Source organism: Giraffa tippelskirchi, chromosome 7 (assembly GCF_054371585.1).
Source record: "Giraffa tippelskirchi isolate mGirTip1 chromosome 7, T2T-mGirTip1v1.2.pri, whole genome shotgun sequence".
NCBI lineage: Eukaryota > Metazoa > Chordata > Mammalia > Artiodactyla > Giraffidae > Giraffa > Giraffa tippelskirchi.
This window is the reverse complement of record NC_137281.1, coordinates 11667751-11690588: the sequence shown is the minus strand read 5'-3', so window position 1 is coordinate 11690588 and position 22838 is coordinate 11667751. Positions and strand designations below refer to the sequence as shown.

At 56.2% G+C, this 22838-nt stretch overlaps 1 protein-coding gene across 2 annotated transcripts; it reads left to right on the top strand.

The window, feature by feature from the left end:
- The first annotated feature begins 491 nt into the window (after positions 1-491).
- ATP1A3 (ATPase Na+/K+ transporting subunit alpha 3) lies at positions 492-20808 on the top strand. Of its 2 annotated transcripts, XM_081516087.1 has the most exons (23): positions 492-692; positions 4759-4848; positions 4953-5012; positions 5149-5352; positions 6774-6887; positions 7001-7135; positions 7571-7688; positions 7828-8096; positions 9505-9703; positions 9782-9891; positions 9978-10112; positions 12217-12409; positions 12674-12849; positions 12937-13073; positions 13726-13876; positions 13997-14165; positions 16899-17053; positions 17132-17255; positions 18444-18589; positions 19106-19236; positions 19657-19758; positions 19993-20084; positions 20427-20808. In XM_081516087.1, the coding sequence occupies exons 1-23, from the start codon at positions 687-689 to the stop codon at positions 20453-20455; spliced, it is 3045 nt and encodes a 1014-aa protein (XP_081372213.1). In that variant the 5' UTR covers positions 492-686; the 3' UTR covers positions 20456-20808. The 2 variants fall into 2 exon arrangements, with proteins under 2 accessions (XP_081372213.1, XP_081372214.1); XM_081516088.1 differs by lacking the exons at positions 492-692; positions 6774-6887 and having other exon boundaries at positions 4771-4848; positions 5149-5166.
- The last annotated feature ends 2030 nt before the right edge of the window (positions 20809-22838 follow it).

The window sequence follows — 22838 nt, the reverse complement described above, 5'->3', positions numbered from 1 at the left end:
GGACCCCGCCCCCCTCTGCAGCGTCCCTGCTCATGGTGGGGTGTCTTTCTCGCCTCTTGGGTTTCCTCCATCTCCTCCTGAACAGCACCCCACAGTCTCCAGGGCTCCCCCTGCCTCATTGCAGAGAAGGGTGCTCTGGCCCTCCTGCCTTATTGCAGTGGTTTACGGGGCTTCCCCCCACCCGGTGTTCACCTTCCACAGCGCACCCCTCCCTCTGGTGGCACACAATCAGGGGGGATTCCGGGGCTCTCCCACCCTCAGCGCCCCCTCCTTGAAGGCGACATCCCACACTGCGGGGGTTTCCAGGTCCCTCATTGCGGGGGGTCTCCGGGTTCTCCGCCTCCCGCAGCGCTCCCCCTTCGCCGCTGAGCCGCCACTTTGCGGAGGCTGGGGGGCGGGGAGAACAGCTGCAGTACCGGGGGCGGGGCCGCGGGCCATCCATCAGGGCGGCGGCGCCCCTGATTGGCCGGCGCCGGCCCCCCCGCGGGCGCGGGCATATGAGGAGGCGGAGGCGGCGGCGGGCGCCGCAGACTCTGTGCGGTAGGGCTGACCGCGGGACCCACGCGCGGACAGAGGCGCGGGCGCTGCAGAGGCCCCCAGCCCGAGCCCGCGCCTGAGCCCACCCTGAGGCCCCCTGCCCCGGCCCCTGCCCCGCCCGCGTGCCCCTGTCCCCCGGAGCCGCCAAGATGGGGGTAGGTGCTCGGGCCAGCCAGGCGATGCCTGTGTGTGTGTGTGTGTGTGTGTGTGTGTGTGTGTGTGTGTGTGTGTGTGTGACATTGTGGGTCCAGTGACATTGGGTGTCTGCGGAGAGCGGGGGACGAGGACTCTGGGACCTCTGCTCTCCGGGACCCGGGTGCAGGACCCTGGGAGCCGTCTGACCCGGCCCGTCCGTGTGGTTGTGTCGCTGGTCGACTGTATCCGCGGGGCCGCCTGGGTCGGCGGGAGTCTGTGGCGCATGTTGGCGTGTCCTTTGTGTGCGGGGTCCGCGGGGCACGGACCGGCCTTCGGCCTGTTTGTCTGACCTGATGTGGTTCCCTGCTCAGCCGAAGATGTGCGTGTGCGTGTGTGCGTTCCTGGTTCTGCCAGACCTGGCAGCACCGTTCGCCTGCGATTGTGTGGCCTGGGGTCGTGTCTGAATGCCTGCACCCGTGTCTGGGTGTGTCTGAACGCCGGTGTTTGTGTCTGGGGGTGTTGAAGCCCGTCTGCTTCCGTGGCCAGGCGGGGATAGGTCCAGACTATGAGATGCACACCCGATGACCTCCCTTTCTCCTTCTAGGCCCGCATGGGGGTGCACCGCAGTGCGGAGCAGCCTGGGTCTGCAGCATGTGTCTACCTCCTAATCTGGGAGAGCAGACTTGGGGGCTGGGGGGGGCAGGAGAGCCACGGCAGGGAGACTGAGTGCCTGGCTGAGGGCTATGTGTACAAATGCGTGTTGTGGGGGTATTGTGCATGCCCGGCTATGCCCTTTCCTCCGTGTCCGTGTGTCCTTGTCTGTGAGTTTCTCCAGCAGATGCTGCCTCTTTCCCTGGCTGACCACCTGACCCCCCAGCTGCAGCCCTGGATCCCTCCCTGAGTGTCTGGGGCGGGGCCAGAGGGAAGGGGTGGGGGGAAGGAGGCTGGTGGGCTGCGCTGGGTGGGATGGAGAGAGAGGGGATTGGGATGGGAGAGGGACTATGAGGGATGGGGAGAAAGATGGCGGATGAAGGCTGTTGGGTCCAGGGGCGGAGGTGGGGGATGGGGCTGCAGATCGGTGGATGGGGGTGGGCGAGGGGGGAGGGGAAGAAGAATTGAATGGGGAGAGGACTGGGAGAGAGAAGGGGCAGGTGGGAGTCAGTGATGGCTTCCAGGTAAGTGGAGATGGAAGGGAAGCCGTGCGCAGATTGGAGGAGAGGACTGAATGCCTTAGATAAGAAATTGGGGGTGGGTCTTAGGAAAAGATGTGGGACAGGAGAAGTGAGCACTTAAGACATGGGAGACAGAGACATGGAAAGACAGAGAAATGAGCGGACACAGAGAGAAATGCTCTGAAAGAGACAAGGAGACAGAGAAAAAGAGACATAGAGACAAAGAAAGAGACAGACACGGGCAGGAAGATATGGAAAGACAGAGAGATACAGACAAGGAGAGACATGGAGAGACAAAGAGAGAAACTGAGGCTGAGATGAGGAGACCCAAGGACAGACATATCCCATCCAGAGACAACCAGAGGCAGCCTGGGGACAGAGGGCACAAGGGGAGGTTGGCTGAGAGACTCTGCAATGAGGCCTCAGACACCTTGACAGGGGGAGGGAGGGGTGGCCTGAGGGGCAGAGGCTGCCTGAGCGTGGCTGGCACCCGAGGTGGGCAGCATGGAAGATGGCGAGGAGCTGCAGAGGCAGGCTGCAGCGGCCAGACAGGCGTGTCCCCCACCCTCCGAGGTGCTCCTGCCCTGCAGTGCGCCCATCTGGGCCTTCTGGCTTGACTGGGAAAGCCTTGGCTCCCCCTCCAACAGATGGAAGCCCGCCCCCAAGGGAGTCTGGTCATGGCAAGGGCAAGCAGGAGCCAAGGCTTGCCTGCCAGGGACTAGGGTATCCCAGCCCCTCCTCCCTCAGACCCAGGAGTCCAGGCCCCCAGCCCCTCCTCCCTCAGACCCTGGAGCCCAGGCCCCCAGACCTTCCTCCCTCAGATCCAGGGGTCCAGGCCCCCAGCACCCCCTCCCTCAGACCTAGGGGTCCAGGGCCCCAGCCTCTCCTCTCTCAGATGGAGGAGTCTGGGGCTCCACCCCTGGGTCTCACAGGGACCCAAGCATCAGCTCCCAGGCCTTCCCTAAAGCTTCAAGGGTGGGCAGCTAGTTTTCTTCCCACCTTCTCCAGGCCCCCCTCTCTCCTCTCTTGCCTGCCCCTCATTTCTCTAACTTGTGCCCACGACCTTATATCTCCACTCTCTCCATTCTTGGGTCTGCCTCTTGTGGAGGCTGAGACCCCTCCTGAAGCGGGGGCAGAGGAGGGTCCTCCCTGCCCCTCGAATCTCCATGTTCCGTGTCAGACGCAACGCTGCTGCAGGGCTGGCCCAGGGCCAAGCTGCCCTCCTGTCCCCTGAAACCCAGGCTCCCAGGCCTCTAGGATGCAGCAGCCCCCCGGGCTCAGCCTCCGGGTCTGGGGGCAGATAGCAGGCAGCTCAACCCTCTACAAGGTCACGAGGGGATTAGTGCTGAGCCGCATTGAGCCTAGGATCCCAGCTTGGCTCTGGGCCCGTAAGATCTGTCAGCGGTCCCCTATCAGCACCCAGCCTCGCCCCACCCCTCCTGCCCGCCTCCAAGGATGCTGCCTTCCCCATGAGCCCAAGCCCCCAGACTGGAACTTCCATCGCTCCCCCATACTACCTCCAGTTCACGCCAGGCCTGGGGGACTTCTGCTCTTCTGCACCCCGAATCCCAGCCAGCAACTAGTCTGTCCTTCAGAGACCTAAACACGCCCACCTCCATCCAAACCTATTCATGGCTCCCGCCAGCCCCCAGGAGAGAGGCTAGGCCCACAGCTTGTCAGTCGAGGCCCTCAGGACCGACTGCATGTCCAGCCAGGCCACCATCCCTGGGTCCAACAGGCGAACTCCTGGGCATTTGTCCCAACTGGGTCCTCTGAAAGAGACATCCATGGGGTTGGGAGAAGAGACCCAAGAAGAGAGCCAGGAAGAAAAGACAGGGAGAGACCTGGAGGAATTATATGGGGGAGGCCTTGAGCTGGAAGCACAGAGATGCCAAGATGGACGAGAGAGAGAGAATGAGAGATACGGGAGTAGAGAGGAAGATGGCAGAGCAAGACCATGAGACACAGACAGACAAGATGGTTGAAACAGTAGAGACAGGGAGAGATGCACCGAGAGTTACAGAAAAGGAGGTACCTTGAGAGATGAAGACAGAGACAAGGAGAGATAAGGATGGACAGAAAATACTGACACTCAGAGATAATCTAAGATCCCCACACACCAACTTGGAAAGAGATAGAAACCCAGGAAGAACACAGAGAGACCGACTCAGCCAGACTCAGGGAGAGAGTTCAAGAGATGGTGACAGATATTATATGAGACGGAAACCATAAAAAGCCAGAGATCAGAGAGAGACAAAAATCACAGAGAGATACGCGTAAAGATGCAGAGACAGAGAATGTGAAGTGATGAGAGAGTGAGATCAGAGAAAGGACTGCAGAGAGATGGAGATACCCACAGATGCAGAGGTGGAGAGGTAAAGGGGCAGAAGGAGACAGAGGGAGACAAAAGGGAATGAGACACAGGCACAGAGACCTGGAGAGACGATCAAGAGAGACAGACCAACAGACACAGCAAGAGACAGACACTTGCAGGGGTGGGGGTGGGGGGCTTGGGCAAGCCCAGGGAGAGGGAGAAAGAGACAGAAAGAGACACGCAGAGACAAAAAAGACATGGAGACTGAAGGGGAGAGACCTAGAGACAGAGAGAGAGGCAAAGGCAGACCCAGGTGGAGACTCGCTGGGACAGAGATCCATGGAGCCAGAGATGGGGGGTCGGGGTGGGGGGTGGAGGGTGGGGGGGTTGGGAGGGGCTGGGGAGGTTGGAAGCAATAGGAGGAGACAAGCCTCGGGAGTTCTGAGAGACACCCAGGCTGCAGGGCAGGGACAGACGGAGCCCCCAGAGCAGGCCCTGCCCGGAGACGCAGCTGCACAACCGCAGGGCCGGTGCCCCCCTGTAACCCCTTCTCGCCCACAGTCTGGTGGTTCTGACAGCTATCGTGTCGCCACCTCGCAGGACAAGAAAGATGACAAGGGCTCGCCCAAGAAGAACAAGGGCACCAAAGACCGCCGGGACCTGGACGACCTCAAGAAGGAGGTGGCTATGGTGAGTCCCACCTCTGCGCCCACCCGGAGTAGGCCCCCCCCAACGACCCCCCCCCGCCAGGCCTCCATGCTCACCCGATGTCCCCCCAAACTCCTGTTCCTCAGACAGAGCACAAGATGTCCGTGGAAGAGGTCTGCCGGAAATATAACACCGACTGCGTGCAGGTGCGGCTGGGCTGGAGGGACAGGGGTCCCCAGGGTGGGGGGGGAGGCATGACCCCCTAATGCCTGAGGGTGCTCTGTAGCGTTGGGGTGCCAGTGTTTCTCCAGGAGGGTCCTATGTGAGTCCTGTGTCCCCCAGGGTCTGACCCACAGCAAAGCCCAGGAGATCCTGGCCCGAGATGGGCCCAATGCGCTCACACCGCCACCGACTACCCCGGAGTGGGTCAAGTTCTGCCGCCAGCTCTTTGGGGGCTTCTCGATCCTGCTGTGGATTGGGGCCATCCTCTGCTTCCTGGCCTACGGCATCCAGGCGGGCACAGAGGATGACCCTTCTGGCGACAACGTGAGTGCCCTCTACCCGGCTCCACCCAGGAGCTCGTCCGTAGAGACATGTAGGCATGTCTCACTTCTCCCCTTGGACTTTTCAAAGCCCCGCCTCCAGCTTCTTCCCATCTAACTTTCACAATCACCCAGGGAAAGAACCAGAGATGCAGTGAGGAAAACTGCCTCAGAAAGGACAAGTATGGGACCTCCCTGGCAGTCCAGCAGTTAGGGCTTGGTGCTTCCACTTGCAGGGGGCCTGGCTTTGATTCCTGGTCAGGAAATAAGAACCTGCAAGACACGCGGTACAGTAAAAAAAAAAAAAAAAAACGCCAAATTGCTTGTTTAAGGTCACACAGTAGAAAGTATGAGCTGGGGCTCCATCCCAAAGCTGTGTGACATCACTGGCTTTGAGGATAGATACAAGCAGGTGGTCATGGCCTAAAAGATGCTCAGGGAGTGGGCTCATGTAGAGACCTAGGCACACCCACGTGCTGATTTATCAGGTCCTGTTCACCCAGCACAGGGGACACACACACACACACGGTCTCAACAGACACGATGCTCATAAACATAGACCTGTATTCTGACTACATGGAGATCCCTGCACGCACACACCCACACGTGCGCAGGTACACACTAGTGCAGAGAGTCAGTGCAAGCAGTCACACTAACACATAGATTCAAGCACGGCCACCTAGTTCAGACACACAGACACAGACACAGACATGGACTGATAGACAGACAGACAGACACAAGCACCCAAACACACACAGAGTCGCAGGCATAACCTGGTGGCGGACAGAGAGGTGTGAGAGTCAAGTGCAGGCAGGATTCTCAGAAATTAAAACCTAAACAGGTGAATAGACCCAGGGTCTCAGACCTAGTCAGACCAACAGGGGGAGACAGAAACAGAGATCCACCTAGAGAGTCAAACACAAACAGTCTCATACATTTAAAGTCAGGCATTCAGACAGGCACATTGACCTTAACACAGCCAGACACACGGACAATAGCATACACATCGATTCTGTAACATAGGCTGAAAGACCCACAAAATAGAGAGATGAACAGACCAGAGGCTCAGACACGCTTTTGTTCAGAAAGAGGGATTCAAGGGGATTCCCTGGTGGTCCAATAGTCAGGACTCCGTGCTTTCACTGCCGAGGGCCTGGGTTTGATCCCTGGTCAGGGAACTAAGATCCCATAAGCTGTGTGGCGGGGCCAATAGATAAATAGAACAAACATTTAAAAAAGAGAGAAAGAGAGACTCAAACATGGACAGCCAGAGACACAGACCCTCAAACAGATACAACCTGAGGTCAGACATACAAATGCAGAAGCCCACTGACTCCAAGCTCTCTCCCCAGACTGCACACATCTCAGGGTAGGGCCAGTGGGGAGCTGCTGTGGGGTGGGCTGTGACCTTACATCTCCCCACAGCTGTACCTGGGCATCGTGCTGGCAGCCGTGGTCATCATCACCGGCTGCTTCTCCTACTACCAGGAAGCCAAGAGCTCCAAGATCATGGAATCCTTTAAGAACATGGTTCCCCAGGTGAGGGGTGCCCAGAAAGGGGCCAGGTGGGGAGTGGACAGCTGCTGAGGCTGTGCCCAGTGACCTCAGGCAGAAAGTGTCAGGGAGGTGACTCGTCTCCATTCCACCCGCAGCAAGCCCTGGTCATCCGGGAAGGTGAGAAGATGCAGGTGAATGCTGAGGAGGTGGTGGTCGGGGACCTGGTGGAGATCAAGGGTGGAGATCGAGTTCCAGCCGACCTGCGCATCATCTCAGCCCACGGCTGCAAGGTGGGCGTGGGGCCCAGCTCTGCCCTTCCTGGAGCAGCCCAGGCCCCCAGGCCCCCAGCCCCTCCTCCCTCAGACCCAGGGGTCCAGACCCCCGGCCCCTCCTCCCTCAGACCCAGGGGTCCAGGCCCCCGGCCCCTCCTCCCTCAGACCTAGGGGTCCAGGCCCCTGGGCCCTCCTCCTCAGACCTGCAAGTACCTTTGACCTTGCCTAGAAGTTGCACCCTCTCCGCCTTCAAGAGCCCAACCTCTGTTCTCCAGACACAGACATCCAGTCTTCTAGCTGTGACCTCCGTGGACACAGGTTTCCTTAATTAATGAGATTTCCGCCTCATTAACAAAACAAACGAACAAACAAAAATCTTGAAATCTCCTCTGAGCAAATGCCGGTTGACCCCAGGCACGGGGTTGAGCCCTGCCCCCTATGCCCCCACCCCAGGTGGACAACTCTTCCCTGACCGGCGAATCAGAGCCCCAGACCCGCTCCCCTGACTGCACGCACGACAACCCCCTGGAGACCCGGAACATCACCTTCTTTTCCACCAACTGCGTGGAAGGTGAGACAGTAGGGGCGGGGCGGGGCGAGGCGGGCACCTGGGTGGGGCTGAGCTGGTCCAGACAGACAGACGCGCCTCAGGGACTCGGGGTCCCTCTGCACCTCGCTGAGCCTCAGCCCTGAACCCTCTGGCCCCACAGGGACGGCTCGGGGCGTGGTGGTGGCCACGGGTGACCGTACCGTCATGGGCCGCATCGCCACTCTGGCTTCAGGGCTGGAGGTGGGCAAGACGCCCATCGCCATCGAGATCGAGCACTTCATCCAGCTCATCACCGGCGTGGCCGTCTTCCTGGGCGTCTCCTTCTTCATCCTGTCCCTCATCCTTGGATACACCTGGCTCGAGGCTGTCATCTTCCTCATCGGCATCATTGTGGCCAATGTCCCGGAGGGGCTGCTGGCCACTGTCACTGTGAGGCCCGGACCCCCGGGTCTGAGGGAGGAGGGGGCTGGGGACCCGAGGGCAAAGATCTTTTCTTTAAAAAAGTTTTTTTTATTTGGCTGCACTGGGTCTTAGTTGCAGCATGCAGGACCCTTAGGCAATGATCTTATTTTATTTACTTATTTATTTTATGACTGCACCACACAGCATGTGGGATCTTAGTTCCCCGACCAGGAATCAAACCTGTGCCCTCTGCATTAGAAGGCGAATTCTTAACCACTGAAGTCCAATGGCAATGATCTTGATTGCAACTTGGGGGGCCGAACTGCAATCAAGACATCAAGGATCAGATCCTCCCAGACATTGAATAAGGAGGGTCCTGGGACTCAGAGGGCCTCATGAACAAAACAAACCAACAGGGATTTCCCTGGCTGTCCAGTGGTTAGGACTCTGTGCTCTCACTGCCAAGGGCCTGGGTTTGATCCCTGGTTGGAGAACTAAGATCCCATGAGCTAACCACCCTATCATTTTTGAAGTTAACTTACAAAATTAAGAAGCACACTCTCATGATAAAAAGTCAAAAGAATACATTAAAATAGTTAAAGAGTAAAATAACAGTCTGGACCCACTGCCTAGCCTAACCATCAACCCTCCTTTGAAAGCAGGCTCGCTGCGCTGTTCACAGCAGAGGTGGCATATTCCCACATATGTAGTGACTGTTTTCAGGGTACACAGAAGGGACCATCCGAGGAATACTATTCTGCTCCTTGATTCTTTTAGAATCAATAGATCCTGCAAACTTTGCCGTATTAGCATATTCAAAGCTACTCTAGGTCAAGGCCCTTTATTGACCTACACTGTACAGACGAGAGTTGCACATAAGAACATACAACCTGATGAGCTGGAGTCAGCTGAACACACCCTAGGTCAGCTGCACCCAGATGGAGTTCCCCAGAAACCCTCTCAAGACCTTGTTCAGCCCCTCCCCCACAACCCCAGGATTACCCCTAGGATAGCTTGGTTTCAAACAGTAGTTTTTGTACTTCACATCAGTGGAATCATTCAGCAGCAACTCTTGTTTCTGCCTCTTCTTTGCTGAACGTTGTTTTTGAGCTTCACCCATGTGGTTGTAGGCAGTGATCTCTTATCCTTTTTCATCACTGTATAGTCTTCTCATCTTTTATTTCTCCATTCTTCACTTCTGCTGTTAGGGAACATTTTAGTTGTTTCGGTTGGAGACTATTATGTCACTGTTTTGAACATTCTAGTATATTTGGGGAGGGGTGCATCTGAGCCCATTTCTATGGGTCTGTGCCTTGGCTGGAGTCTCTGGGTGATTCTTTGCTCAGGATTCTCTTTGGGCTAAGCAGTCAGGTTGTTGGATAGTCGTGTTGCCAGCCTGATACCTGTAACTCACCTGTCCTTGCGCATGCCCCAGGTGTGTCTGACACTGACTGCCAAGCGCATGGCTCGGAAGAACTGCCTTGTGAAAAACCTAGAGGCTGTAGAGACCCTGGGCTCCACATCCACCATCTGCTCAGACAAGACAGGGACCCTCACCCAGAACCGTATGACAGTTGCCCACATGTGGTTTGACAACCAGATCCACGAGGCTGACACCACTGAGGACCAGTCAGGTGAGGGTGGAGCCCAGACCAGACTGAGGGTGCTTGGCCCCCCCAGGTGCCCCTTGCCCTGACTGGTGGCTTTTTCAGGGACTTCATTCGACAAGAGCTCGCACACTTGGGTGGCCCTGTCCCACATCGCTGGACTCTGCAACCGTGCTGTCTTCAAGGGGGGTCAGGACAATGTCCCCGTGCTCAAGGTGGGTCCCACCACCCACTGGCTTCAGCCTGGCCCCTGCCCACCCCATGCTTCTCTGCTCCGACAGCCCTTTCTCCCACACTACAGAGGGATGTGGCCGGGGATGCCTCCGAATCTGCTCTGCTCAAGTGTATCGAATTGTCCTCTGGCTCCGTGAAGCTGATGCGTGAACGTAATAAGAAAGTGGCCGAGATCCCCTTCAACTCCACTAACAAATACCAGGTACCCTGGGGCTCTCCACTTTCTCTGTGATGCCCAAAAAGCAGTCAGCTCTGCCCCACTGCCCTCCTGCTTTGGGCAAGCTATTAACTTTCCCAGAGCCTCAGTTTCCCCATCTGTAAAATGGGACTGATAGTGGAGAGAGAAACAGAGCGGGGAGTGAGAGCGAGGTCTCTGCGGGAGTGGGAGGCAGAGGAGTAAAGATTTTCCTGCAGCAGAATGAGAACCAGCCAGAGATCTCATTCATTCATTCAGTAGATATATTTTTAACCAGCCACCATATGTCTGAGATGCTCGTGTTAGGTGCTGGGGAGACATAACAGCAATGAGTGAAACAGTGAAGTTCCTCCTCTTGTGGAACTTATGCTCCTGTGCCTGGAGGCAGACAATGACAGAGACATGAGGACTTGAGGAAATTTGGAATATGTCAGCCAGTCACCGGGCTGAGAGAGGAAGCCCTGCAGGTATCTGGGGGCATGGTATGTGCAAAGGTCCTGAGGCAGAAATGTGTTGAGGTATCTGAAAAATGGTCAGGGAGTGTGGAGCCAGGAAACATGGTGGGAGATGAGGGGTGTGTGTGCTGGGCCAGGTCCCGTCAGGCCTCATGGGCTGTGGACACAACTTGGGTGCGACCCTGGGGTGGGGCATGAGCCAAGGAGCAGGGTAGAGATGGGACCTGACTCACATTTTTAAAAACTGCTTTATGGAGATCTAGTTCATACACCATCATAGATCACCCACATATAGTACATAATTCAAGAGTTTTAGTATAGTCACAGATAGTATATAGTACAGTATAGTATATACAGCATAGTATAGCTAGCATTTACTCAGTCAGTTTTAGAGAATTTCCATCATCTCAAAAAATAGCCTCACACTCTCTGGTTTTGTTCCCCTACCTCTCCCCTCTCCCCAAGCAACCACTAATTTACATCCTGTCTCTATGCCCTTGCTTATTCTCGACACTTCATGTAAACAGAATCCTATAACACGTGTTTTTGAGTGTCTGAGTTCTGTCACTCAGCATCATGTTTTCCAGGATCCTCAGGGCTTCCCTTGTGGCTCAGACAGTAAAGAATCCGCCTGCAATGCAGGAGACCTGGGTTTGATCCCTGGGTTGGGAAGATCCCCTGGAGAAGGGAAAGGCTACCCACTCCAGTACTCTAGCCTAGAGAAGTCCATAGACTGTATAGTCCATGGGGTTGCAAAGAGTTGGACATGACCGAGCACTTTCACTTCCCTTCCCTTCCATGTTGTAGCATGTATCAGTACTCCGTTCCTTTTTATGGCTGAATAACTTTGCATTGTATAGTGAGATCACATTTTGTTGATCCATTCATCTATCACTGGACATTTGGGTTATTTGTACCCTTTGGCTACTATGAATAATGCTGCTGTGAACATCTGCCTACAAGTTTCTGTGTGGACATCATCTGCATGCCTCTTGGGTGTATACCCAGGGATTGCCAGCTTACCTCGTAACTCTATGTTTAAGCTTTGGGGGGATAGCCAGGCTGTTTTCCAAAGTGGCTGCACCATTTTTCACTGACTCTCATATTTTAAAGTCTCCTTCTGCCTACCATGGGGAGAAAATAAAATACAATGAGGAGGGGAGAACAGACACAGGGACTCAATGTGGGGGTGCTGCTGTGACATTTCATATGAGAGATGCTGGTGGCTGAACGGGAAGGCAGGGGAGGTGAGAAGAGATCAGAATCTGGGTGCTTCAGAGGTGAGCTGAACAGATTCAGTGATGGGGTCTGATGTGAGATGAGAGATCGTCGGGTGAGGCAGAGAGAAATGCACGTATCCTCAGGACCCTTGAGATTTCTGTGAGAGACACAGAGGAGAAGAAATATTCGTCAGACAAAGAGACAGAAATGGGCAGGGATGAGCAGGGATCTCTGTGAGAGAGTCCAAGAAACAGATGACAATCTCTCAGGTAGAGAGATCCAGGCAGTGCCCTCTGGGGAGCCCGGCGGTGGTCCGTCCTGCCATCCGAGGCTCTGGAGGGGGCAGCAGGTGGTCCTTTTCCCCTCGGCCGGGTGCAGGTAGCCTCCGGGTCCCTGCGAGACTCAGGCACAGCCACCCTCTGCTCTGTTCACAGCTCTCCATCCACGAGACCGAGGACCCCAATGACAACCGGTACCTGCTGGTGATGAAGGGCGCCCCCGAGCGCATCCTGGACCGCTGCTCCACCATCCTGCTGCACGGCAAGGAGCAGCCGCTGGATGAAGAGATGAAGGAGGCCTTCCAGAATGCCTACCTTGAGCTCGGCGGCCTGGGCGAGCGCGTGCTTGGTGGGCACCAGGGGTGGGGCCAAGTTGGGGCAGGGGCCGGAGGGTAAGGCGGGATGTGGTGCTGCCCAGAGCCTGGCTCAGAATAGGATCTCCCAGAATGCACCGTGACTGAATGAATGAATGAATGACGGGGGAAGCCATCTTTCAGAAATGAGTGTGGACTGACTCTGGCCGGCTGGGGAGTTTGATTGCTGCCACGGGAGCTCGGGGCAGGAGGCAGGGAAGACTGAGGCTGGAGCCCCTGTCCCTCTCTCCCCGCACCAGGTTTCTGCCACTACTACCTGCCCGAGGAGCAGTTCCCCAAGGGCTTTGCCTTCGACTGTGACGATGTGAACTTCACCACCGACAACCTCTGCTTCGTGGGCCTCATGTCCATGATCGACCCTCCCCGAGCAGCTGTCCCCGATGCGGTGGGCAAGTGCCGCAGTGCAGGCATCAAGGTGTGGCCCGGGGGGCAGCGGGGGAGGCAGGGCCAGGGCTCCAGGGGCCAGCGGTGAGGCTGGACCATTTGCACACAATGCCCGCAGGTCATCATGGTCACCGGCGATCACCCCATCACGGCCAAGGCCATTGCCAAGGGCGTGGGCATCATCTCCGAGGGTAACGAGACTGTGGAGGACATCGCTGCCCGGCTCAACATTCCTGTCAGCCAGGTCAACCCCCGGTGAGCCCACCCAGCCAGACTCAGGCCCCTCTGGGACAGTGGGTCCCCTTCCTCCTGGGTCTCCTCTGTTGACTCAGCATCTGGGCCCCGTTCCCTTTCTGTCTTAATGATGGGCAGCCTGGTGTTCCAGCTGCGTGAGGCTGGCAAGGGATAGGCTCACATCCCAGCTTGGCCACGCATGAGCTGTGTGACCTCGGGCGAGTCATTTAGCCTCTCTGAGCCCCAGTCTTCTCCTCTTTAAGATGGGCAGCTAGTAATTCCCATCTGAGAGGATTCTATGATATCCCTCATTCCTGTGTCCATCAGTCTCTCTTCCTGCCTGTCTTTTATGTCTTTGTCTCTCTCCTCTCTGTTCTGACTCCCTTAGCTTTCCCATCCTCATGTCTCTCTCTGTGTCTGTTTCCATTTCCTGGCTGTCTGCATACCTCTGTTCCTCTAAGTCCAGGGCCCCAAAGTTCTTCCTGAGGTCCGCCCTCCATCCCTCCCACAGCCCCTCCTCCCCCATTTCCCTTCATCTCTGACCCCACCACCCCCACCCCCGCAAAGCCCTTTGTCCCTCTCTCAATGTCTGGTCCGCTGCCTCCCCTGTCTGTGCGTCTGTCCATCAGGCGTTACCGCCCCACATGTCCTGACCAGTCTCTGCTCTCCCCAGGGACGCCAAGGCCTGTGTGATCCATGGCACTGACCTCAAGGACTTTACCTCCGAGCAAATTGATGAGATCCTGCAGAACCACACCGAGATCGTCTTCGCCCGCACCTCCCCCCAGCAGAAGCTCATCATCGTGGAGGGTTGTCAGAGACAGGTGGGCTGGGGCTGGGGTCCCTCGGGGGAAGGGGGCCGGGGGCCTGGACTCCTGGGTCCCTGATGAGAAGAGGGTTGGTGCCAGGCCTCTGGGCGCCGTGCTCACCCTCTCTCCCTCCAGGGAGCCATCGTGGCTGTGACCGGGGATGGCGTGAACGACTCCCCCGCCCTGAAGAAGGCCGACATCGGGGTGGCCATGGGCATCGCCGGCTCTGACGTCTCCAAACAGGCAGCCGACATGATTCTTCTGGATGACAACTTTGCCTCCATCGTCACGGGTGTGGAGGAGGGTGAGTGAGTCGGCCCAGGTGGCCCAGGAGACTGGAGTCCCTGCGTGAAGCCTGGGGAGGGCGAGGGGAACAGACCAGGGCTGCAGCGGGTACACGACAGGGAGACCGCGGAATCTCACCAGGCCCCAGCACAGCCTGGCCTTGTACTTTTCAATTTTCTTCCCCCGGCAGTGTAGGGGGTTCCCTGGGGGCAGGACTGAGCTGATATACTTCAGGGTCCCCATGTTGCCCAGCGAGGGCCCAGTCTGTTGGGGAAGGCAGATGTGGAAATATTTAAAAGATACTCAGAAGTACAACCTCAGGGAGGCAGAGGGTCCAGCAGAGGGGCCCTGAGGAGGCCTCTCCCCCAGCCTGCATTCGGGAGCCAAGGATGCTTCCCCGAGTGGGCAGGAGTCACTGTGCCAAGTCCCCGGGCCATGTGGGGATTTTCACACAGAGAAATGCCAGCGAAGGGAGTTGCAGGCAGAGGCAGGGCCGTGTGGGGGCGCTGGCGGGTGAAGCCAGGCCGCCAAGAGCCCAGACCTCAGGGTCCCCTGCATTCCACTTCCTGATGGGCCTGGATGTGGCCACAGATGGGGCTTGTTCGTGTTCAGTTTTATTCCGATCATCCAAGTAATTCATGATAATTATAGAAAACGCAGAAAAGCTTTAAGACGCACATTGGCATCACCCACAATCTCACCGTCCAGAAATATTCACTGTTCACACTGTGGTGCATTTTCTTGCAGTCTCTCTCTCACATTCAAATGTGCCCAGTGTGAAAAATAACTCGTGATGAGGGAGAATTCAAACAGTAGAACTGAGCCTACAGCCTCAGCTTAAATGCCCTGAGCCCTTGTCCCCCGTGGCCCAGAGGACACACGGTTAACCCTTTCTCACAGCCCCCTCCAAAACATCTTCCACGTATGTGCAGAGCACACACTCACGGATGCTCTAGTTCATGCCTCCCAGATATTTCTTGGACTCCTACCTTGTGCATCACACCGGGGGCCTGAGAATCAGCCGTGAGCAAAGCAGACGTGGTCCCTGCCCTCCAGGAACTGGGGAACCTTCCCCAAGTTAACAAATTATAACATAACAAATGTAATTACAGGGACTTGCCTGGAAATCCAGTAGTTAAGACTCCTTGTTTCCAATGCAGGAGGCACGGGTTCTATCCCTGGTCGGAGAGCTAAGATCCCACATTTCATGCAGCACAGCCAAAAAAAAAAACCCAAAATAAACAAAACCAAAAACCAAACATAATTACTTATTGTGACAAGTGCTAAGAAGAAAACCAGCAGGGTGCCATGATAGATGATAATGGGGGTCCTACCTTTTTAAAAAAATTTTTGGCTGCACTGCATGGTGTGGGGGATCCTAGTTCCCCCACCAGGGATCGAACTCGCACCTCCTGCGTTGGAACTACGGAGTCCTAACCACTGGACCGCCAGGGAAGTCCCAGCAGGGGTCCTACCTAGATAAGGAGGGGCAAGAAAGGCCTCTCTGAAGTGAAAGAAGCAGCACAGTTTAACCTTCAGTAGGGGGAAGTCTGGATATACCCACAAGCAGAGCACGTAGCACAGCGAACCCCCACGTCACATTGCCTGGCTCAGTACACACACTGGCTTATGTTGAAGTACACTTAAATCATCACCCATAAATATTTAGGGTGAGACCCCAGTAGTTTGTGGAGAGCCACACATTTGCAGGGATAGGCAACAGCAGGTGTGAACAACCAGGTGCCTTATTTTTTACACAAAGGGGATCATACCATCTATGCCACCTCCCACAGAACAGCTGCCTTTCTGTGCCTTTTTAAAAAATAAGTATGGCAATTCCCCCCCTTTTTTTTGCTGTGCCATTTGGCTTGTGGAATCTTAGTTCTCTGACCAGGGATCAAACTTACACCCCTGCAGTGGAAGCAGGAAGTCTTAACCAATAGGCCACCAGGGAAGTCCCTCTTTTTTGGCTATTATAATGCTACGGTGGGGCTTCCCTGATAAAGATAAAGTTGGTAAAGAATCCACCTGCCATGCAGGAGACCCTGGTTCAATTCCTGGGTCGAGAAGATCCGCTGGAGAAGGGATAGGCTACCCACTCCAGTATTCTTGGGCTTCCCTTGTGGCTCAGCTGGTAAAGAATCCTCCTGCAATGCAGGAGACTTGGGGTCAATCCCTGGGTTGGGAAGATCTCCTGGAGAAGGGAAAGGCTACCCACTCCAGTATTCTGCCTGGAAAATTCCATGAACTGTATAGTCCACGAGGTCTCAAAGAGTTGGACACAACTGAGCGACTTTCACTTTCAATGCTGCGGTGAACATTCTTGTACTTGCTTTTTGGTGGACATAAACACTCATCCTATGAACCTGTGATGAGGATTGCTGGGTCAATAAGGCAGGGATGCTTAACTTTAACAAAAGCTACTGGGAACTCCCTGGCGGTCCAGTGGTTAAGACTGCACTTTTGCTGCTGGGGGCACAGGTTCAGTCACTGGTCGGGGCAACTGAGATCCTGCAAGCCATGCAGCATGGCCAAAAAAGGGAAAGAAAAGAAAAGAAATTGCTACACAGTCTTCCTAAGTGGTTGTATTTTGAGAATGTTTGAACAGATGCAACCTGGTGGGATGTCTGAATGGAAAGGCTGGTGGTGAGGGAATGGATTAGGAAGGACGCCTGGACTGGGTAGGGAAGGGGCAGCGGGACTAGGGCGCCCTGGTGTCAGTGCTGAGGTCTGAGCCCATCCCTGCCAACAGGCCGCCTGATCTTCGACAACCTGAAGAAGTCCATTGCCTACACTCTGACCAGCAACATCCCAGAGATCACACCCTTCTTGCTGTTCATCATGGCCAACATCCCGCTGCCTCTGGGCACCATCACCATCCTCTGCATCGACCTGGGCACCGACATGGTGAGCCCCGGACACCCCCAGGCTCCAGGAGGGCAGGGTCCCCCCCACCACCCCAACTCACCGGCCTCTCCTGCCCAGGTCCCCGCCATCTCATTGGCGTACGAGGCTGCCGAGAGTGACATCATGAAGAGACAGCCCAGGAACCCACGCACTGACAAGCTGGTCAATGAGAGACTCATCAGCATGGCCTATGGACAGATCGGTGAGGACCTGGGGCCCCCGCTTGGCTTACGGCTGAATGCCCAGCACCTGGCCCACCCTGGGTGCTCGGGAACCTCGTGTTGAATGAGTGGAGTGAAAAGCAGGACATGCTGCCATAGGTCTAGTCGTGGCAGTCCAAACGTGGGCTGGAAAAGGATTTCCAGACACAGAGCATTTCAGAAGGGAGTGAGTGTATTAAAAGTAAGGAGCAGAGATAATGAAGATACTGCAAATGTAGTGGGTGGGGGAGAGTCGATGCTTTTCATGGGTTAGTAGCCAGTTTTTTAGCCTCAAGATGAAGAAAACTCCTGCTAGAAGGGTGGCATTAGGTGGCTGGTTAGGGCGCTAGAGGGTGAGTACTGGGGTGGGCATTTTTGCCTAATATGGGGTCAGGAAGCTGGCCAGGAATGATCATGGTGGGGGGGTTGGCAACAGTTACAGTGGGGTTCAGTCAGTTCCAGAGATGACCTTGGTTCTGGGCTCCCCTTCTGTGGCCTTGGTGCCAGGTCTCACACCTGTGACCTTGGTGTGAGACTCCACAAGCTTGGAAGGAGTGACTCAGAGATGGGGGCAGTCACCGAGGTGCGGTGGCACTGGTGGAGGAAAGGCCTCCCCAGGGGGCATGTGGGATATTGAGTAGCATGTCATGGCTGGCCCCAGGAGGGCCACGCCACCGCTCCACCCGCCACCATGCTGGGAAGGACCAGTCAGCCTGTGAGCTCTCTGAGGGCAGGGGCGAGCCCCACCCCTTCCTGCCTCCTCCTCCGTCTGCTGCTGGAGGGGAGGCATGCAGAGCTTTGCAGGTAGCTTTACACCAAGCCTCCCAGCAGAGGCTTGGTGGTGGTGGTCAGAGGCCTGGGAAAGTCATTCCTGCATAGGGGGCCCTCAGGGATTTCCTGATGTCCAAGTGAAGTGACCCGGGTCAAGTGGGAGGGAGCCTCCAGGTTCTCCATCTCTGGGGAGCCCCCTCCCCAAGTCTGCTGCTCCAGGGAGCCCATTTCAGGTTCTTAACCACCAAGTGGCGCCCTAAGGTCGTCCTCTGGGAGCCCAGCCAGGAGGATGCTCAGGCGAGAGGACCAAGTGGCTCACCAGACTCCTCCGGCGGGTCTCAAGGGGCCCCAGAGGTGCCCTGGGATGGCTGCCCGCCCCCACCTGAGCCTCTCCTCATCTCCCTACTCCCCTCCCCCAGGAATGATCCAGGCTCTTGGTGGCTTCTTCTCCTACTTCGTGATCCTGGCAGAAAACGGCTTCTTGCCCGGCAACCTGGTGGGCATCCGGCTGAACTGGGATGACCGCACGGTCAACGACCTGGAGGACAGTTACGGACAGCAGTGGGTGCGTAGGGCTGGATCCCACAGCGTGGCCGTGGGCCTCCCAGGTGGGGTCCCTGCCCACAGCATCCTGGGCCGTAGTGAGCTGTCCTGTCCATGCACGGGTGGCTTCCTACGATGGCCCCTCTGCCCTAGGGGTCATCAAGACCCTCCCCCAGACACAAGGGGTCTCCTGGCGCTCTTGTCCCAACCCATCGTGGTCCTGTCCACTGGCCAGGCTCTCTGCCCTGCCAAGCAGGAAGCCTTTGTGACTCCCCTTCCCAGTCTCTGTCTTCCCTTCAAAGCTCAGCCAGTGTCCTCCCAGGAGGCCCCCAGGGTCTATGGTCCACAACTAAGGTCACCAGCTGTGAGCTACAGGGGGCAGACATATCCCCCCTAGGGGACCCCATCTGGACAGAGTCCTCACTTTGCCCTGGGGACCTATGCAGGGGCACACACAAGGAACACATGGGCGGGGAGTGGGGGCCAGGGCTGCGGCCACACTGACCACTGACTGACACGTGCATCATCATCCTTGCAGACATACGAGCAGAGGAAGGTGGTGGAGTTCACATGCCACACGGCTTTCTTCGTGAGCATAGTGGTCGTGCAGTGGGCTGACCTGATCATCTGCAAGACCCGGAGGAACTCCGTCTTCCAGCAGGGCATGAAGTGAGGGTCGTGGTCGCTGTGGCTGCTTTCCGTCCAGCCCCACATCTGTCTGTTCTGGTTTTGCCTCTGAGCTGATTTTCTCTCCAGTGATCACATCTGTCTTGGATTCCCTGTCTGCTTGTGTGTGTGTGTGCGCGCGTGCGCGCGCACGCACACACGCATGCACTGCTGGGATGTTCCTGGGTCTCCCTCCAGATCTGTTTCATCTTTTTATACCCCTGCCTGTCTGTGTGTCTCTGTCTTCATATTTCAGTGTTGCCATCTCCCTGGACCCGTCTGTGCCTCGCTGCCTCTTTCTGTCTCCATCCCTGTGTGTCTCTCTGTCTGTCTCTCTCCGTCTGCCCTTGGGGATGCCTCTGTGTCTATGGGGTGGGGATGCGGGGTGGCCTTCTCTGGGTCCAGCCCTGACTATGCCTGCAGGAACAAGATCCTGATCTTTGGCTTGTTTGAGGAGACGGCCCTGGCGGCCTTCCTGTCCTACTGCCCCGGCATGGACGTGGCCCTTCGCATGTACCCTCTCAAGTGAGTGCCCTTCCCCCTCCCGGTACCACCTGCTCCAGGGTCCTCCCAGGAGCCTTTGCAGTGGAACACCCTCAAGGGGTGAGGGGGGGGGCTCTGTAGACCCAGGCCCGGAGCCATGGCCAGGGCACCCGTCACCTTGAGCATGAAGGATCAGGGGGCTGTGCCCTGGGAGCGGCCCCTCGTTTCCTCCGTGTTGCCCGGCGCTGACCCGCTCCTCCTCTCGCTTCTCCGCAGGCCCAGCTGGTGGTTCTGTGCCTTCCCCTACAGTTTCCTCATCTTCGTCTACGACGAAATCCGCAAACTCATCCTGCGCAGGAACCCCGGGGGTGAGGGGCTAACCGGGGTAGAGGGGGGAGGCTGGGGGGAATGGGACCGGGCAGCTGGAGCGGGAGGCGGAAGAGCGCTGCCTGGTGACGATGCTAACCTCTCTCTGTCTTCCCCCTCCTCCCTGCCCCTCCCATACCCTCTCCTCCCTTCTGCGCTGTCTCGCCATGCCCCTGGCGCTTCTTCTCTCTCCCCTTCTCTCCGGGCCTCCTCCTCTGTATGTCTTTCCCTGTGTCTCGGCCCCTTTGGGCTTCTTTCTGTGTCGCTGTCTGTCTGTCTCTGCTTGTGCGTCTCTCCGTGCCCGTCTCTCTCGTCTCTGTCTCTTTCCTCCTTTGTCTCTCCAGGTTGGGTGGAGAAGGAAACCTACTACTGACCTCAGCCCCACCACGTCTCCCGTCCCTTCCCTGCCCCCGCGAGCCCAGGACCGCCCACTCCAGTCCCCCTCATTTTGTATTCTGGGGGGGAGGGGCCCTCTCTCCCCGTGGCCCCGCCCCCTCAAGTGATCTCCCGCCTCCCTCCCCCACGCCCCGCCCCCTGGCTGGCTTCTCTCCCCGCCCCCGCCCCCTGCCTCTCTCCCCTCTCTCTCTTTTGTGTGTGTCTGTTCCTCTCCTCCTCACCCCTGCCTCCCAGACCCCTCCCTGGACTCTTTTTTACTCCCCGTCGCCCCGTGGCTGATGCCATCTCTGGTTCTGGACTATTATCAAATATATCAGTGGGGAGAGAGAAGCCGTGTGTGTCTGTGCTTTGCTTTGTTGGGGGGGGGGAGTGAGGGTGTGTGGGCGGGACAGCGTTCCCTGTGCTGGCACCCATGACTGGATGATTCACAGAAGCCCAGAAATTTAGCCTGGCATGAGCTTGGGAGTCATGGAATCTCAAAGTCATCAAATCACAGAGTTTTAAACCCAACAAGGGTTAGTGTGAGAACACTGTGAATTTACCAGGTGATGGGATCCTGGGATCAGAATACGGGAGAGCGAGTCAGACTCTGGATCCTCTCATATTAGAGAGGACTCTGGGGGGCCGTGATGATATAATGGTTCACTGAGCTCCCACTCTGTGCTCTGCCCTCTTCTAAACATTCTACCTGTAGTAGTTAACTTAATCCTCACAAGGCACAGAGAGGGAAAGTGACTTGCTCAAGGTCACACAGCTGCGAGGTGACAAATCTGGGATCTGAACCTGGGGTGTCCAAGTTCTAAGTCATCATGTTCTTCTCTCTCTTTTTGTTGAGTTAAGCTTCCATACAGTGACTTGTACAGATCTCAAAGGCATAGCTCAATGATTTAAATAATTACATCCATGTAGCCACCATACATATTGAGGTATAGAACATTTACATCTATCCAGAAAGTTCCTTCATTGTCCCTTCCCAATCAGTAGCCCCTCCACAGGCAACCACTGATCTGCTTTCTGTCACCGTCTTTTGGTTGTGCCTGTTCTTGGACTCTGTAGAATGAAATCTTATGGCGTGCTGCTGCCTCAGGTCCTTCTTGTCCTCAACATCAGATCTGTGAAGGTCATCCATGGTGTCTCAGATATTGGTAGACAACACTTTTTCATTGCAGGGTTTTCCACTGTGTGACTATTACACTATTTGTCAATCCATTCTCCTGTTGATGGATTCGTTGTTTCCCCTTTGGGAGCCTCTAGGAACATTCTGGTAACATCCTCTGATGACACATGTGGGCATCTCTGTTGGCTACATGCCTAGAAATGGAATTGCTGATTGGGGATAGACTGTGTTTACCTTTCACAGAAATAGCCATGCCCTTTCCAAAGCTCTTGTGTCATTGGCATTGCCACAATGTATCAAAGTTCCAGTTGCTTCACATACTTGTCAACACTTGCTATTGTTGGTCTTTTGAATTTTAGCCCTTCTGGTTGGGCAGCCCTACCACTTCCCTTGAGGCGGCCTTTCTAACAGAGATGACGGTGAGAGGAAGGCCTGGGGCTGGTCCTTGGCCTACCTGCCTCCCAGCTCAAATGTCTGGGATGCTGAGAGTCCACATGAGTGTGAGTGTGTGTGCATGCCCACTGCACAAGACAGTGCTGAGGAAGAGTGCCTTAATCTGAATGGGAAGACAGAGGGCAGGGGCCATGATGCCAGATACTGCCTGTGATGCCCAGGGCAGAGCCTTGTCCTGGTAAGTGTTGTGAGCCTGGACCTCCCCTAGGGAAGCCAGAGAACCTACTTTATTCATCAGGTACAGGGTGAAGAATACTCCCATAGACAGGTGGGCAATCTGAGGCCCAGAGAGGGCAGGGACTTCCTTGAGGTCACACAGCAGATACATAACCCAGGTTTCCAATTGTCTATCTTCCTACCCTCCCAGCTCCATTTCTTCCAGGGATCCAAGAGGCAGGAAGGAGGCCTCAGGCTGGAGGGACCCCCTTATCTCTGGCCATCCCCCTAATTCATGGCTCACTTGCCTTAGGCCCCTTTTCCCTGGTCTCCCCTTATCCCCCTGTCTCAGAGATCTTCCCATCTCTCACAATATCTCCGCCTTAGGGCTTCCTCCCACAATCCCTGTTTCAAGGGGCTCCTCCCTCCCATTACCCTTATGCCAAGTTCCCCCCCGCCCCACTCAGAGGGTCCCTCCCCACAATGTCCTTGCCTCTCGACCCCACCGTCCACAGCCCATGCCTTTTGACACCTCCAGGCCTTTGCCTGTTATGTCCTCTGCTCAGAGCAAGTACTCATAGGAACATAAACATGAGTTATGAGTGAAATCACTTTTATTCGTGTTCTGTGAGGA